Source organism: Carcharodon carcharias, chromosome 31, assembly GCF_017639515.1.
Source record: "Carcharodon carcharias isolate sCarCar2 chromosome 31, sCarCar2.pri, whole genome shotgun sequence".
NCBI lineage: Eukaryota > Metazoa > Chordata > Chondrichthyes > Lamniformes > Lamnidae > Carcharodon > Carcharodon carcharias.
This window is the reverse complement of record NC_054497.1, coordinates 16357259-16375063: the sequence shown is the minus strand read 5'-3', so window position 1 is coordinate 16375063 and position 17805 is coordinate 16357259. Positions and strand designations below refer to the sequence as shown.

The following is a 17805-nucleotide window of genomic DNA, read 5'->3' as shown; positions in this document are numbered from 1 at the left end:
ATCCCAATGGATCAAACCCCTTCCCATTCCCTCCCATTGTACATAATCCCAATGGATCAAACCCCTTCCCATTCCCTCCCATTGTACACAATCCCAATGGAATCTGCTCTTTCTCATGTAATCCTGTTGTTTGGTATTATTTCCACTCTGCCAAAGTTCAAACCTCAGGAACCTGAAGGGACAACGTACTTGGGTAAAGAGACCAAAACTGCACGCAGTACTCCAGCTGTAGTTTCACCAATACTCTGTATAATTGTAGTAAGACTTCTTTGCTCTAATCCCTTTGTAATATAGGCTAACAGACCATTTGCCTTCTTCATTACCCTACTGTACCTGCATGTTAACTTTCTGCAATGCTTGTACAGGACACGCAGGTCCTTGTCTCCTATTTTTAATTCCTCAGTCTCTCAGTTTCTATAAAACATTCTGTTTTCTATTCTTCCTACGAAGGTGGATATTTTCACACTTCTTGACATTATAATTCACCTACCACAGTCTTACCCACTCACTTTAGCTGTCTAGATCCCTTTGCTGTCTCTTTGTGATCTCCTCACAGGTTAATTTTCCATCTAGCTTTGTAAGATCAGTAAACTTGGATACATTGCCCTAAGTCTAGTCATTAAAATTATTTCTAGAGCTTGGGAATAGCTGAGGTTCCAGCGATGATCCTGCAGTGTGGGGGTCTATCTCCTCAACTGCTCATTAATGGAAAATGTTGGAAGTTCAGAATTGTGTGTTAGACTTTTTGACCCTGGGCATATGACGTTGTTCTAGAGGGAGTGCAACAAAGGTTTACTTGAGATAAAAGAAGGATTACTTGGTTTACTTGGTTGGTTCTTGAGAAGAGGGATTTGTCCAATGAGGGGAGATTGAGTGAACTAGCCCTATATTCATTAGTTTAAATGAATGAGAGGTGATCTTATTGAATGGTTAGAATCACAGAATGGCTCCAGCCTAGAAGAAGACCATTCAGCATCACAGTTGTGTCTGTGCTAGCTCTCTGAAAGAGCAATTCACCCAGAACCACTCCCCTACCTTCTCCCTCTAGATTAATCGTAGGATTGGTCAATGCAGGAAGCATGGGGAGCTGGCTGGGGAATCCAGAATATGGTTCCAGAATATGAGGTTGGCCATTTTGGACTGCGATGAGACATTTCTTCACTCTGAGGGTTGTGAACCTTTGGAATTCTCCACTCCCAGAGAGCTGTGGATGTTCCATCATTGATTATGTTCAAGGTTGATAGATATTTGGACACTAAAGGAATTAAGGGAAAGGGGATAATGTGGGAAGGTGGAGTTGGGATAGGAGATCAGCCATGATCTTATTAGATGGTGGAGCAGGCTCGAGGGGCTGAATGGCCTCCTCCTGTTCCTTATTCATACGTTTATATGAAGCAAGAGAAGCAAAATGTGATTATTTGTTGTGGCCGAGCGTGAAGTTTAACAACTTGAGATGAAAAGAAACCGAATGGAAGTTCCCTAATTTAGAAGTTGTGCTATTGAATGATTTCAAACGGGAGATAGAATAAAGAGCTCTGATAGGCACAAAATATGAGTTTGAGAGGAGGAAGTGTATCTAGGTAATGTTTGAAGCTTAGAGTTAAGGCACAGGAAATTCAGAGGAGGGCTAGCTGAAGAATTATTCAAATCACAAGAGGTCATTGAAGCTGACAGTGAACAGTGTGCTTCATCTTTCCATTTACATCGGTGATATTTATCATGTTGGATAGAATAAGTTTCTTCATATTGAGGGTCAGCTTGTCTTTAACACTAAAGATTTGTGTTTTAACAGCGTACCCAACTCGCTGTCAGTTTATTTACCTTTAACTGATTGAAATCCTCTGTTTTGCAGCATCTCCTCAATGAAATCTTCAAAGCATGTTCCTCAGGAACAGGAATTTTCCAGCTTTGAAGATTTCACAAAATCTGGCCTGTTCCAGCAGAGGGAAAGTGCTCAAAGCGCAGAGTCGCTGGAAATCGCAAAACTCTCTGAACCAAGGCACCTACTGGACTCCAGGAGTGAAATGATGGAAAAGAAGTTGGAGAAAGTCAGACAGGAACTCCTGGCTCCCACCAATAGTCACAGAGATGCCCCATCTTTAACCATCTCCCTCGAGCAGCTGACCCCTCCAACACCGAATGGCACTGTCCCACCTCCCACTCCTACAAGTGGGGTTCATAACAGAGCATTCAGATTTGAAGATGCTCCCAAGCCTGGGGCTGAGTACATGGAACCACACAGAAGAAGCTCGCTATCTCATGTTGAGCAATGGGTTCGGTCCCAGAAAGGGAAACTCCCTGAAGGACAGCAGGACAAGTAAGTAGACAAGAACGCTCCTTGAATCCTGACCTATATCCTCAAAGTAACTGAATAATAAGTAGGAAGAGCCCATGTTTATTACCCACTCCCTGATCTCATCCATCAGTATAGGGAATCAGAAAATGTCATAAATCCTGGGAAAGATTGATTCGAGTCAGAGACAAAGTGATCGAGACTTCATTTCAACACTGTCAGGAGGAAGCTGGGGAATTCGGTGTTTAGGAGGGAGAAGGAAGAATGTTCATTGATCAATAAAATATTGGTGACCAGGTGTTGAAGCTTATAGGTGACAGAGGGGTCACAGGTCAAATAGAGCAACTCCTACTTCAGGAACATTTTTTAAGTGAGGAGGTCTCGTTAGCTGAAGCTCAATGGGGAGGACTCTTACCTCACAGTCAGAACATTGCAGCTTCAAGTCACAGGGTCAGTACTGAGGGAGAGCTGCACTATCTGAGGGGCAGTACTGAGGGAGTGCAGCACTGTCGGAGGGTCAGTACTGAGGGAGCGCTGCACTGTCTGAGAGGCAGTACTGAGGAAGTGCAGCAATGTCACATGGTCATTACTGATGGAGTGCAGCACTGTTGAAGGGTCAGTGCTGAGGGAGTGCCGCATTGTCTGAGGGTCATTACTGAGGGAGCGCTGCACTGTCTGAGGGTCAGCACTGAGGGAGTGCTGCACTGTTGGAGGGTCAGTACTGAGGGAGCGCTGCACCATTAGTGGGTCAGTACTGAGGGATTGCTGCGCTGTTGGAGAGATGGTACTGAGGGAGTGCTGCAATGTCAGAGGATCAGTTCTGAGGAAGTGCTGCATTGTCGGAGGGTCAGTACTGAGGGAGTGCTGCACTGTTGGAGGGTCAGTACGGAGGGAGTGCTGCACTGTCAGAGGGTCAGTCCTGAGACAGTGCTGCACTGTCAGAGATGCTTTCTTTTCAATAAAATGCTAAGTTGATGTACTGTCTGCAATCAAGGGGTAAACTCTCCGCTGGTTGGAGTCATACCTCGCACAAAGGAAGATGGTTGTGGTTGTTGGAGGTCAGTCATCTCAGTTCCAGGACATCACTGCAGGAGTTCCTCAGGGTAGTGTCCTAGACCCAACCATCTTCAGCTGCTTCATCAATGACCTTCCTTCCATCATAAGGTCAGAAGTGGGGATGTTCGCTGATGATTGCACAATGTTCAGCACCATTCACAACTCCTCAGATACTGAAGCAGCCCATGTCCAAATGCAGCAAGACCTGGACAATATCCAGGTTTGGGCTGACAAGTGGCAAATAACATTTGTGCCACACGAGTGCCAGGTAATAACCATCTCCAACAAGAGAGAATCTCCTCGATGTTCAATGGCATTACCATCACTGAATCCCCACTATCAATATCCTGGGGGTTACCATTGACCAGAAACTTAACTGGACTGGCCACATAAATACTGTGGCTACAAGAACAGGTCAGAGGCTGGGAATCCTGCGACGAGTAACTCACCTCCTGACCCCACAAAGCCTGTCCACCATCAAGTCAGGAGTGTGATGGAATAATCTCCACTTGCCTGGATGAGTGCAGCTCCCACAACACTCAAGAAGCTCGACACCCTCCAGGACAAAGTAGCCCCGCTTGATTGGCACCCCATCCACAAACTTTCACTCCCCCCACCACCGACGCACAAAAACAGTGTGTACCATCTACAAGATGTATTGCAGGAATTCACCAAGGCTCCTTCGACAGCACCTTCCAAACCCACGACTTCTACCATCTAGAAGGACAAGGGCAGCAGATAGATGGGAACACCACCACCTGAAAGTTCCCCTCCAAGTCACTCACCATCCTGACTTGGAAATATATCACTGTTCCTTCACTGTCGCTGGGTCAAAATCCTGGAACTCCCTTCCTAACAGCACTGTGGGTGTACCTACACCACATGGACTGCAGCAGTTCAAAAAGGCAGCTCACCACCACCTTCTCAAGGGCAATTAGGGATGGGCAATAAATGCTGGCCCAGCCAGCAAAGCCCACATCCCATGAATGAATTTTTAAAAATTCAATTTGCCAGATCTTTGCCCACTAACCTAACCTATCGATATCCTTTTGTAGCGTTGGACGTTAAATCAAGCCTGTCTGTCTCTCAGACAGAGGTTAAACCAAGCCCATCTGTCTCTCAGACAGAGATTAAACCGAGCCCGTCTGTCCCTCAGACAGACGTTAAACTGAGCCCCTGTTTGTCCCTCAGACAGACGTTAAAACGAGCCCCTGTCTGTCCTCTCAGACGTTAAGCCGAGCCCCTGTCTGTCCCCTCAGACGTTAAACCAAGCCCGTCTGTCTCTCAGACAGAGGTTAACCTGAGCCCTTGTCTGTCCCTCAGACAGTCATTAAACTGAGCCCGTCTGTCCCCTCAGACGTTAAACTGAGCCCGTCTATCTCTCAGACAGTCATTAACCTGAGCCCCTGTCTGTCCCTCAGACAGTCATTAAACTGAGCCCGTCTGCCCCTTCAGACAGATGTTAAAGTTCTCACAGACTCTGTTCTTAAAGCAGTGTTGGGGAGTTCTCGCTGGTGTCCTGACCAATATTTATCCCCCAAACAATATCACAAAATAGATTCGAGTCCAGATGACTCTTCTTCAGAAATTCAGCTCTGAAGAAGAGTCAGATGGACTCGAAACGTAAACTCTGTCTTTCGCTCCACAGACGCTGTCAGACCTGCTGAGTTTTTCCAGCAATTTTTGTTTTCGTTTCAGATTTCCAGCATCCGCAGTGTTTTGCTTTTTATCACAAAATGGATTCTCTGGTCATTATCAAATTACTGTTTGTGGGACAAAAACAAAAGTACCTGGAAAAACTCAGCAGGTCTGACACATCTGCAGTATTTTGCTTTTATCTCACTGTTTGTGAGGTCTTGTTATGGACAAATTGTCCACCGAGTTTCCTTCTTTATGACAGTGGCTACAATGCAGATATTTCACTGGCTGTGACAGGCTTTGGGATGTCCTGAGTTTTTGAACAGCAGTAAAGAAATACAGGCTTTTCTTTCTGATTGGTGAAGACAGTGAAGCTGTTGGTGTGTCACTGATTCCAGTCACAGGCTCAGGAGGGAAGATTCCAGTCATCATCCATCGTTCAGTGATAAAGACCCCCCCTCCCCCCACCCTTAAAAATCGACCAATGCTGATGTGCTGTCCTTATCTGATTTCAGTTTCTGTTGCTGCATTCACCAATTACCACACAGGGGACATCACAGGATAGTGACACACCCCGTGTTTTTCTGATTCTGTGTCTGTTTTTATAAACTGCATGAAATGGAGAGTGCTAATTGATTAACCGGAGCTGTGAGGAGTTGCTGAGCTGAATTATTTATTGAGGTAATTTTTAATCCAGACTTCACAGAATGAGGTTAAAGCCACAGAGCTGGAGATGATCTTTAACCTGGGATAATAGCTGAAAGATCACCAACAACAATAACTATTAATCCCAGTGCCTCAAAATTCCTGTCAATGGAAGTGAAGGATGAATAGCCACACGGCACAGAGTTCCAGCACTAACTGCCTGCTTTACCATAAGCAGCTGTTCCCCACCCCCCACAGACTGGGCACAGACTGTACCCCCACTCCACACTGGGCACAGACTGTACCCCATCCCAGACTGAGCACAGACTGTACCCCATCCCAGATTGGGCTCAGACTGTATGCCCCCCACCAAACTGGGTTCAGGCTGTACTCTCCCCCCGACTGGGTTCAGACTGTACTTCCCCTCCAGACTGTACTCATCCCCCCAAGATTGGATGCAGACAGTGTTGTCATGGTGTTGGTTACAGAACGTGTCTGTTAAGGAAGTTTCACAGTCTTCTGTATGTTAACAACAAGTCTTTATTAACAAAAACAAAAATACCTGGAAGAACTCAGCAGGTCTGGCAGCATCTGCAGAGAGGAACACAGTTAACGTTTCGAATCCGAATGACCGTTCAACAGAACTAAGTAAAAATAGAAGAGAGGTGAAATATAAGCTGGTTTAAGTGGTGGTGGTGGTGGTGGTGGTGGTGGGGGGGGTGGGACAAGTAGAGCCAGTGATAGGTGGAGATAACCAAAAGTTGTCACAGACAAAAGGACAAAGGGGTGTTGAAGCTGGTGATATTATCTAAGGAATGTGATAATAAAGGTACAGATAGCCCTAGTGGGGCTGGGGTGGGGGGAAGGGATCGAAATAGGCTAAAAGGTAGAGATAAAACAATGGATGGAAATACATTTAAAAATAATGGAAATAGGTGGGAAAAGAAAAATCTATATAAATTATTAGAAAAAAAAGGGGGGATCAGAAAGGGGGTGGGGATGGAGGAGAGAGTTCATGATCTAAAATTGTTGAACTCAACATTCAGTCTGGAAGGCTGTAAAGTGCCTAGTCGGAAGATGAGGTGTTGTTCCTCCAGCTTGCGTTGGGCTTCACTGGAACAATGCAGCAGGCCAAGGACGGACATGTGGGCAAGAGAGCAGGGTGGAGTGTTAAAATGGCAAGCGACAGGGAGGTTTGGGTCATTCTTGCGGACAGACCGAATGTGTTCTGCAAAGCGGTCACCCAGTCTGTGTTTGGTCTCTCCAATGTAGAGGAAACCGCATTGGGAACAACGAATGCAGTAGACTAAATTGAGGGAAGTGCAAGTGAAATGCTGCTTCACTTGAAAGGAGTGTTTGGGCTCTTGGACGGTGAGGAGAGAGGAAGTGAAGGGGCAGGTGTTACACCTTCTGCGGCTGCATGGGAAGGTGCTGTGGGAGGGGGCTGAGGTGTAGGGGGTGATGGAGGAGTGGACCAGAGTGTCCCGGACTTTATTAACTATGTACAAATACACAGTAAAGGGGCATCTCCATCCTGGGTCTTACCATGTCTCTGCTCAACACCACACTGACCCTAGGCCTGGGTCATACGCCTTCTTACCTCACTGTGTGGGCTCCTGTACTCAGTCCAACAGACTGTACCCCGCCCCCCCCAGGCTGGACACAGGCTGTACCCACCACCCCCTCCAGGCTGGACACAGGCTGTACCCACCACCCCCTCCAGGCTGGACACAGGCTGTACCCACCACCCCCCCCCAGGCTGGACACAGGCTGTACCCACCACCCCCTCCAGGCTGGACACAGGCTGTACCCACCACCCCCTCCAGGCTGGACACAGGCTGTACCCACCACCCCCCCCAGGCTGGACACAGGCTGTACCCACCACCCCCTCCAGGCTGGACACAGGCTGTACCCACCACCCCCCCCAGGCTGGACACAGGCTGTACCCACCACCCCCACCAACCCCTCCAGGCTGGACACAGGCTGTACCCACCAACCCCTCCAGGCTGGACACAGGCTGTACCCACCACCCCCTCCAGGCTGGACACAGGCTGTACCCACCACCCCCACCCCCCAGGCTGGACACAGGCTGTACCCACCACCCCCCCCAGGCTGGACACAGGCTGTACCCCGCCCCCTCCAGGCTGGACACAGGCTGTACCCACCACCCCCTCCAGGCTGGACACAGGCTGTACCCACCACCCCCTCCAGGCTGGACACAGGCTGTACCCACCACCCCCTCCAGGCTGGACACAGGCTGTACCCACCACCCCCACCCCCCAGGCTGGACACAGGCTGTACCCACCACCCCCCCCCAGGCTGGACACCAGGCTGTACCCGCCCCCCCTCCAGGCTGGACACAGGCTGTACCACCACCCCCCTCCAGGCTGGACACAGGCTGTACCCACCACCCCCCCCAGGCTGGACACAGACTGTACCCCACCACCCCCCCCAGGCTGGACACAGGCTGTACCCCAGCCCCCCCAGGCTGGACACAGGCTGTACCCCGCCCCCCCCAGGCTGGACACAGGCTGTACCCACCACCCCCCCCAGGCTGGACACAGGCTGTACCCACCACCCCCCCCCCAGGCTGGACACAGGCTGTACCCACCAACCCCCCCAGGCTGGACACAGGCTGTACCCACCACCCCCCCCAGGCTGGACACAGACTGTACCCACCACCCCCCCCAGGCTGGACACAGGCTGTACCCACCAACCCCCCCAGGCTGGACACAGGCTGTACCCACCACCCCCCCCAAGGCTGGACACAGGCTGTACCCCGCACCCCCCCCAGGCTGGACACAGGCTGTACCCACCACCCCCACCACCCCCCCCCCCAGGCTGGACACAGGCTGTACCCACCACCCCCACCACCCCCCCCAGGCTGGACACAGGCTGTACCCACCACCCCCCCCCAGGCTGGACACAGACTGTACCCACCACCCCCCCCAGGCTGGACACAGGCTGTACCCCCGCCCCCCCCAGGCTGGACACAGGCTGTACCCCCGCCCCCCCCAGGCTGGACACAGGCTGTACCCACCACCCCCCCCAGGCTGGACACAGGCTGTACCCACCACCCCCCCCAGGCTGGACACAGGCTGTACCCACCCCCCCCAGGCTGGGAGTATTAGGGTGGTTGAAGGGAGCATTGGGAGAGAATCTGAGTGAGGACCTGAGGAAGAATTCAGTCTGCAGTTCATTTCCCAATGTGTAAAATCGACTGATTCCCTTCAGGAAACATCTGACCAGCAAGAGAGAACCATTGCCGCGGGCCAGAGTGTGACAGAGGGGCAGGGTCAGGGGAATGAGTGTGTGGGGGAAGGGAGGGAGGGGCAGGGTCAGGGGAATGAGTGTGTGGGGGAAGGGAGGGAGGGGCAGGGTCAGGGGAATGAGTGTGTGGGGGAAGGGAGGGAGGGGCAGGGTCAGGGTAACGAGTGTGTGGGGGAAGGGAGGGAGGGGCAGGGTCAGGGTAACGAGTGTGTGGGGGAGGGAGGGAGGGGTAGGGTCAGGGTAACGAGTGTGTGGGGGAAGGGAGGGAGGGGCAGGGTCAGGGGAATGAGTGTGTGGGGGAAGGGAGGGAGGGGCAGGGTCAGGGGAATGAGTGTGTGGGGGAAGGGAGGGAGGGGCAGGGTCAGGGTAACGAGTGTGTGGGGGAAGGGAGGGAGGGGCAGGGTCAGGGTAACGAGTGTGTGGGGGAAGGGAGGGAGGGGCAGGGTCAGGGTAACGAGTGTGTGGGGGGAGGGAGGGAGGGGCAGGGTAACGAGTGTGTGGGGGAAGGGAGGGAGGGGCAGGGTAATGAGTGTGTGGGGGAAGGGAGGGAGGGGCAGGGTCAGGGTAACGAGTGTGTGGGGGAGGGAGGAAGGGGCAGGGTCAGGGGAATGAGGGGGTGGGGGTGGGAGGGGCAGGGTCAGGGTAACGAGTGTGTGGGGGAGGGAGGGAGGGGCAGGGTCAGGGGAATGAGGGTGTGGGGGAGGGAGGGAGGGGCAGGGTCAGGGGAATGAGTGTGTGGGGGGAGGGAGGGAGGGGCAGGGTCAGGGTAACGAGTGTGTGGGGGAGGGAGGGAGGGGCAGGGTCAGGGGAATGAGGGTGTGGGGGAGGGAGGGAGGGGCAGGGTCAGGGTAACGAGTGTGTGGGGGAGGGAGGGGCAGGGTCAGGGTAACGAGTGTGTGGGGGAGGGAGGGAGGGGCAGGGTCAGGGGAATGAGGGTGTGGGGGAGGGAGGGAGGGGCAGGGTCAGGGTAACGAGTGTGTGGGGGGAGGGAGGGAGGGGCAGGGTCAGGGTAACGAGTGTGTGGGGGAGGGAGGGAGGGGCAGGGTCAGGGGAATGAGGGTGTGGGGGAGGGAGGAAGGGGCAGGGTCAGGGTAACGAGTGTGTGGGGGAGGGAGGAAGGGGCAGGGTCAGGGGAATGAGTGTGTGGGGGAAGGGAGGGAGGGGCAGGGTCAGGGTAACGAGTGTGTGGGGGAAGGGAGGGAGGGGCAGGGTCAGGGTAACGAGTGTGTGGGGGAAGGGAGGGAGGGGCAGGGTCAGGGGAATGAGTGTGTGGGGGAAGGGAGGGAGGGGCAGGGTCAGGGTAATGAGTGTGTGGGGGAAGGGAGGGAGGGGCAGGGTCAGGGGAATGAGGGGGTGGGGGAAGGGAGGGAGGGGCAGGGTCAGGGTAACGAGTGTGTGGGGGAGGGAGGGAGGGGCAGGGTCAGGGGAATGAGTGTGTGGGGGAGGGAGGGAGGGGCAGGGTCAGGGTAACGAGTGTGTGGGGGAGGGAGGGAGGGGCAGGGTCAGGGGAATGAGTGTGTGGGGGAGGGAGGGAGGGGCAGGGTCAGGGGAATGAGTGTGTGGGGGAGGGAGGGAGGGGCAGGGTCAGGAGAATGAGTGTGTGGGGGAGGGAGGGAGGGGCAGGGTCAGGGGAATGAGGGGGTGGGGGTGGGAGGGAGGGGCAGGGTCAGGGGAATGAGTGTGTGGGGGAAGGGAGGGAGGGGCAGGGTCAGGGGAATGAGTGTGTGGGGGAAGGGAGGGAGGGGCAGGGTCAGGGGAATGAGTGTGTGGGGGAGGGAGGGAGGGGCAGGGTCAGGGGAATGAGTGTGTGGGGGAGGGAGGGGCAGGGTCAGGGGAATGAGTGTGTGGGGGAGGGAGGGAGGGGCAGGGTCAGGGTAACGAGTGTGTGGGGGAAGGGAGGGAGGGGCAGGGTCAGGGGAATGAGTGTGTGGGGAAGGGAGGGAGGGGCAGGGTCAGGGGAATGAGGGGGTGGGGGAGGGAGGGAGGGGCAGGGTCAGGGGAATGAGGGGGTGGGGGTGGGAGGGGCAGGGTCAGGGGAATGAGTGTGTGGGGGAAGGGAGGGAGGGGCAGGGTCAGGGGAATGAGTGTGTGGGGGAAGGGAGGGAGGGGCAGGGTCAGGGTAACGAGTGTGTGGGGAAGGGAGGGAGGGGCAGGGTCAGGGTAATGAGTGTGTGGGGGAAGGGAGGGAGGGGCAGGGTCAGGGGAATGAGTGTGTGGGGGAAGGGAGGGAGGGGCAGGGTCAGGGGAATGAGTGTGTGGGGGAGGGAGGGAGGGGCAGGGTCAGGGTAATGAGTGTGTGGGGAAGGGAGGGAGGGGCAGGGTCAGGGGAATGAGGGGGTGGGGGTGGGAGGGGTAGGAGCAGATCACCCAGATTCCAAGAATGACTGAGTCACAGAAGTTTCCAATCCTCACTGACCCCTCCTGTTGGAACAGCTTTAACTGGAGTCAGATGTCAACCACTGTGTAAATCATTGCCCTTCAGCAGTCAGGTCCTTTCTGGAATGTTCTTGCCAATTACAGGTCCAAGGTTTGAACTAAATCAGTGATTTAAAGTTCACCAATCATCCTGTAACGATCCAATCCTCATGTTTGACCTTTAACCTTGTTTCCACACTCCTGTCCTGAAACTGTTCCTCATTGAATTGGACACATCTCTACCCTGAGGCTAATTGTAGCAGCAGTACTGACCAGCTGGTTTATGAATGGTCAGTACTGACCATCACTGACCAGTGGATTGTTAGAGGGATTCACTCCTACATGACAATTTCTAGGGCAGTGAGTCTAGTTTAATTGTTGTGTTCACAGTCACTGTAGAATATCAGATGGAGTAAGAGGCAGCTGTTCAGAGAGAGTCACATTGTTTAACGCTGATCTATCTCTCTCTAAACAACACAGCAATTAAACTATAAAGTCTTGTTGAGGGGTTTACAGTGCTGAATATCACAGTCACATTATTCTGATATATGAGATTTGCAGGACTGTGGCATATTTTAACATTTTGCTGCAATTCCCTCCAGTAATGACTCTCCTGAGGTTAATGTGTTTCAGTTTGGTTCTTCGAGTGCCCACTCTGTATATGTCAATACAGTGTACAGGATAACAAGCTGGTCGATCATGAGATGCATCACATCCCTGGCTGCTTCTGTGCACAATCCCAGCAGGCATCAGTCTGGGTAGTGATCAGTATTAATATGTTCCCCTTTCCTCTCCTAACTTGTGGCACTGAGTCCAAATGTATTCTCCTCACTGCTGTCTGGTTAAGATTAACCAGCCCCAACATCGCCCGAATCCAGCCCACCCTCCCCAGGCATTGGGAGTTCAGGTCAAAGCTCAAGGGAGCTGGAATGTTACTGGCCATGTTGGACAGAGAGTGAAGACTGATGGTGGTTATGCAACAAAAACAGCCTAACAGTTTTTGTTCATTTGTTCAATTTTGTACCAGGCACTATGTAGTGAAGACTGCGTCTGGCCATGTGTACGAATGCCTTGTTGATGGTTATCCAGTATCATCAGTCAGCTCCCAACTCCACGGGGAACATTCCATCCCCATCAGTCTGAGCTCGGGAAACATGCAGCAGCAAAGCCCCAGTTACTATTTCAATCAGGAGCAGGAGGAGAGATTGCAGCATGAAGCTTCCCCAGCGATCAGCATCTATCAGAGCAGAATCTTCCCATCCAACACTCCAGATCTCATCAGCTCCCGAAATACCAGATCTCTGCGCTCCAACTCCCTGCCCATTACATCCGACACTCCGAGGTACCAGGTACTGCGAAGATCGCACACTCCCGATGACCGATATGTGATCCTATCAGAGGGACAACAAGGCAGCCATTTGAGTGAAACTCCATCTGAGGGAGTTTCCCAGGGGTCGCTGGACAGGGCCTCAATCCCCCAGAATTCACCAGTGACATCCAAACCCCCTGTCCCATTCTCAAGGTCTTCACAAAGAGCCCAGTCTCCCTTAGAGAGATCAGAAAGCAGATCCCATGTAGACGTCCACCACATGGGTTCATCCCAGAGGGCCAGCCGAACTTTGGTAAGGCCTCACACTCCAATTGGGAGGATTGACATCCTTCCATCCCCACAGGCATCTCCAATGATGAGAAGCAGCTACCTTCAGATTCCAGGGCTGTTTGCAGGACCTCACAGTTTACCAGCCAATGTCACACTGCTACCCACAGAGGAACAGCCTGGAGAATATTACATGGCTTCAACATTTGCAAGAGCTCGAGGGCAAACACTGAACAGACCTTATTCAAGACCACAAACTCCTTCTAATCGACTTGATGTGCTGCCTTCTGAGGAACATTATGGTTTCCTGTCAAACAAATTTCACGGTCCATTCAGAATCCAGCAAAGATCACCAACACCATTTGAAAGGATGACTGCAGTCCCTCTAGATGAAATGGATATTGAAGGATTGAGTGTCACAACCCCAAGCAGACGTTCTGAAAATTACAGACCACATACTCCAGTGGTTCTGCCTGGTAAAGACCATCACAAAGAGATGTCTCTTGGCAGACACAGGATACCAGGAACAAGGGTAAAGTATAAAGTGATGAAAAATCTTTAATGAATTTGTAAGATATTTGGACTATTGTCTCAACTCATTATTCATAAGAATAAACTATAGCATCTCTCTCTCCCTTTCCCTGTCACTCCCTCTGCCTCTCTCTCCCTCCCATCTCTGTCTCTTGCTCTCTCTCTGCCTATATCTTTCTGTCTGTGTCTATCTCTTCCCTCTGTCTCTCACTTTCTGTCTCTGTCTTTCTCTCTCTTTGTCCCTCACTCTTTACCTCTCTTCCTCTGTCTCTGTATCACCCTCTCTCTCTCCCACTCTTTCTCTCTGTTGCTCTGTGTCTCACCCTCTTTCTTTTTCTCTTTCTCTCTCCCTACCATCCCTCTGCCTCTCTGCCTTTCTGATATTAAGGAGCCTTTGACCTACCAAAATCGATGTTTTCCACCTCCTCCATCTCATATCTCCCGAACAGTCAGAACTCTAGGCTTATCAGGAAAAACGGTGAGTTCCAAGGATTCATATATTAAATTGAGGTCTTACAGTCAACTGGGGAGGGAGAGGCTGGTGACATACAGGGTTTGGAGTTAGTGAACAAGGAACAGGCTGCACCTGGGGACTGTGTAAACACAGGCAGTCACTGGGCAGTGTGAACACAGGCAGTCACAGGGCAGTGTGAACACAGGCAGTCACAGGGCAGTGTGAACACAGGCAGTCACTGGGCAGTGTGAACACAGGCAGTCACAGGGCAGTGTGAACACAGGCAGTCACAGGGCAGTGTGAACACAGGCAGTCACAGGGCAGTGGAAACACAGGCAGTCACAGGGCAGTGTGAACACAGGCAGTCACAGGGTAGCCTGAACACAGGCAGTCACAGGGCAGTGTGAACACAGGCAGTCACAGGGCAGTGTGAACACAGGCAGTCACAGGGCAGTGTGAACACAGGCAGTCACTGGGCAGTGTGAACACAGGCAGTCACAGGGCAGTGTGAACACAGGCAGTCACAGGGCAGTGTGAACACAGGCAGTCACAGGGTAGCCTGAACACAGGCAGTCACAGGGCAGTGTGAACACAGGCAGTCACAGGGCAGTGTGAACACAGGCAGTCACAGGGCAGTGGAAACACAGGCAGTCACAGGGCAGTGTGAACACAGGCAGTCACAGGGCAGTGTGAACACAGGCAGTCACAGGGCAGTGTGAACACAGGCAGTCACTGGGCAGTGTGAACACAGGCAGTCACAGGGCAGTGTGAACACAGGCAGTCACAGGGCAGTGTGAACACAGGCAGTCACAGGGCAGTGTGAACACAGGCAGTCACAGGGCAGTGTGAACACAGGCAGTCACAGGGCAGTGGAAACACAGGCAGTCACAGGGCAGTGTGAACACAGGCAGTCACAGGGTAGCCTGAACACAGGCAGTCACAGGGCAGTGTGAACACAGGCAGTCACAGGGCAGTGTGAACACAGGCAGTCACAGGGCAGTGTGAACACAGGCAGTCACTGGGCAGTGTGAACACAGGCAGTCACAGGGCAGTGTGAACACAGGCAGTCACAGGGCAGTGTGAACACAGGCAGTCACAGGGTAGCCTGAACACAGGCAGTCACAGGGCAGTGTGAACACAGGCAGTCACAGGGCAGTGTGAACACAGGCAGACACAGGGCAGTGGAAACACAGGCAGTCACAGGGCAGTGTGAACACAGGCAGTCACAGGGCAGTGTGAACACAGGCAGTCACAGGGCAGTGTGAACACAGGCAGTCACTGGGCAGTGTGAACACAGGCAGTCACAGGGCAGTGTGAACACAGGCAGTCACAGGGCAGTGTGAACACAGGCAGTCACAGGGCAGTGGAAACACAGGCAGTCACAGGGCAGTGTGAACACAGGCAGTCACAGGGCAGTGTGAACACAGGCAGTCACAGGGTAGCCTGAACACAGGCAGTCACAGGGCAGTGTGAACACAGGCAGTCACAGGGCAGTGTGAACACAGGCAGTCACAGGGCAGTGGAAACACAGGCAGTCACAGGGCAATGTGAACACAGGCAGTCACAGGGCAGTGGAAACACAGGCAGTCACAGGGTAGCCTGAACACAGGCAGTCACAGGGCAGTGTGAACACAGGCAGTCACAGGGCAGTGTGAACACAGGGAGTCACAGGGTAGCCTGAACACAGGCAGTCACAGGGCAGTGGAAACACAGGCAGTCACAGGGCAGTGTGAACACAGGCAGTCACAGGGCAGTGTGAACACAGGCAGTCACAGGGTAGCCTGAACACAGGCAGTCACAGGGCAGTGGAAACACAGGCAGTCACAGGGCAGTGTGAACACAGGCAGTCACAGGGTAGCCTGAACACAGGCAGTCACAGGGCAGTGGAAACACAGGCAGTCACAGGGCAGTGTGAACACAGGCAGTCACAGGGCAGTGTGAACACAGGCAGTCACAGGGCAGTGTAAACACAGGCTGGCCCAAGGAACAGTGTAAACACAGGCTTGCCTTAGGGGCAGTGTAAACACAGGCTGGCCTCGGGGACTGTGTAAGCACAAGCTGGACCTGGGGATGGTGTAACCACAGGCAGTCACAGGATATGATACAAACATTCCAACAAAATGGTGGATTTTTGCCACCTGAATAAACAGTTTAAAGACCAGACTGAGATAGTGAGAATGAACATCGTCAAAATAAATATCAGGAGTGATTAGACCATAAGACGTAGGAGCAGAAGTAGGCCATTCGGCCCATCAAGTTTGCTTTGCCATTCAATGAGATTATGGCTAATCTGATAATTCACAATTCCACTTTCCTGCCATTTCCCCATAACCCTTGATTCCCTTACTGATTAAAAATCTGTCTATCTCAGCCTTAAATATGCTTAACGACCCAGCCTCTACTGCCCTCTGTGGTAAAGAATTCCACAGATTGACTATCCTCTGAGAGAAGTAATTCCTCCTCATCTCTGTAGTAAATGGGTGACCCCTTACTCTGAGATTATGCCCCCTGTTCCTAGACTCTGCCACAAGGGGAAACAACCTCTCAGCATCTACCTTGTCAAGCCCCCTAAGAATCTTATATGTTTAAATAAGGTCGCCTCTCATTCTTCTAAACTCCAACTCTCAACCTCTCCTCATAAGAAAATCCCTCCATCTCCAGGATCAACCTTCTCTGGACTGCCTCCAATGCTAGTGTATATTTCCTTAGATAAGGGGACCAAAACTGTTCCCAGTATTCTAGGTGTGGTCACACTAGTGCCTTGTATAGTTTTAGCAAGGCTTCCCTATTTTTTTACTCCATTCCCTTTGAAATAAAGGCCAACATTCCATTTGCCTTCCCTATTGCCTGTTGAACTTGAATGTTAGCTTTTTGGGATTCATGCACGAGAACCCCCAAATCCCTCTATGTTGCAGCTTTCTGCAGTCTTTCTCCATTTAAATAATATTCAGCTCCTCTGTTCTTCCTGCCCAAGTGCATAACCTCACATTTTCCCACATTATATTCCAACTGCCAAGTTGGTGATAGTACATTCATTTCCCTCATCCAAGTCATTAATATATATTGTAAATAATTGTGGCCCCAGCACTGATCCCTGTGGCACTCCATGAGTTACAGGTTGCCATCCTGAAAATGCCCCCCTTATCCCAATTCTCTGTCTTCTATTAGTTAGCCAGTCCTCTATCTGTGCTAATATACTACCCCCCAACACCATGGGCTCTAATCTTATTAAGTAGCCTTATGTGTGGTACCTTATTGAACATCTTTTGGAAATCCAAATATATTATATCTACTAGTTCCCCTTTATCTATCCTGCTTGTTACCTCCTCAAAGAATTCTAATAAATTTGTCAGGCATGATTTCATGGAATTTGACACTGAGCCAGATGAGGAGGTACTAGGGACAGGGCAACAATAGCTCAGTCAAAGAGGTCAAGGAGTGTCTGGAGGAGGGAGGGGAGTAAGAGAGAGAAAGGGAAAGGGGGAGAGGGGAAGGGGAGGGAGAGAGAGAGGGGGGGAGAGGGGGGAGAGCGAGGGGGGAGAGAGAGGGGGGAGAGAAAGATGGGGTAGGGACAGGGGAGGGGAGAAGGAAAGGGGAGTGAGAGATGGAAAGAGGGAGGGGAGAGAGAGAGGGGGCAAGTGGGAGAAGGGGAGAGAGATGGAGAGAAAGAGAGGGAAAGGAGGCTTGGGGAGGGAGAGAGAGAGTTAGCAGGAAAGGGGGAAACAGAGAGGAAGGGAGAGAGGGTGAGGGCGGGAGAAGTGGAGAGGGGAGGGAGAGGGGGTAAGGGGAAGGGGGGGAGAGAGAGTGGGAGAACGAGAGAGGGGGAGAGAGGGGAAGGGGAGGGAGACAGGGGGAGCGGGGTAGGGGAGGGAGACAGGGGGAGAGTAGGAAAGAGGGGAGAGAAAG

General features: G+C 52.3%; 1 protein-coding gene across 3 annotated transcripts in view; it reads left to right on the top strand.

Annotated features, from left to right (window-relative positions):
- LOC121271549 (pleckstrin homology domain-containing family A member 4-like) overlaps positions 1–17805 on the top strand; it is a 75409-nt gene that overhangs the window by 25927 nt on the left and 31677 nt on the right. For all 3 annotated transcript variants that reach the window (XM_041177545.1, XM_041177546.1, XM_041177547.1), the window contains exons 8-10: positions 1853–2317; positions 12345–13446; positions 13834–13923. In XM_041177545.1, the coding sequence (XP_041033479.1) occupies positions 1853–2317; positions 12345–13446; positions 13834–13923 (1657 nt within the window). The remainder of the gene's footprint in view (positions 1–1852; positions 2318–12344; positions 13447–13833; positions 13924–17805) is intronic.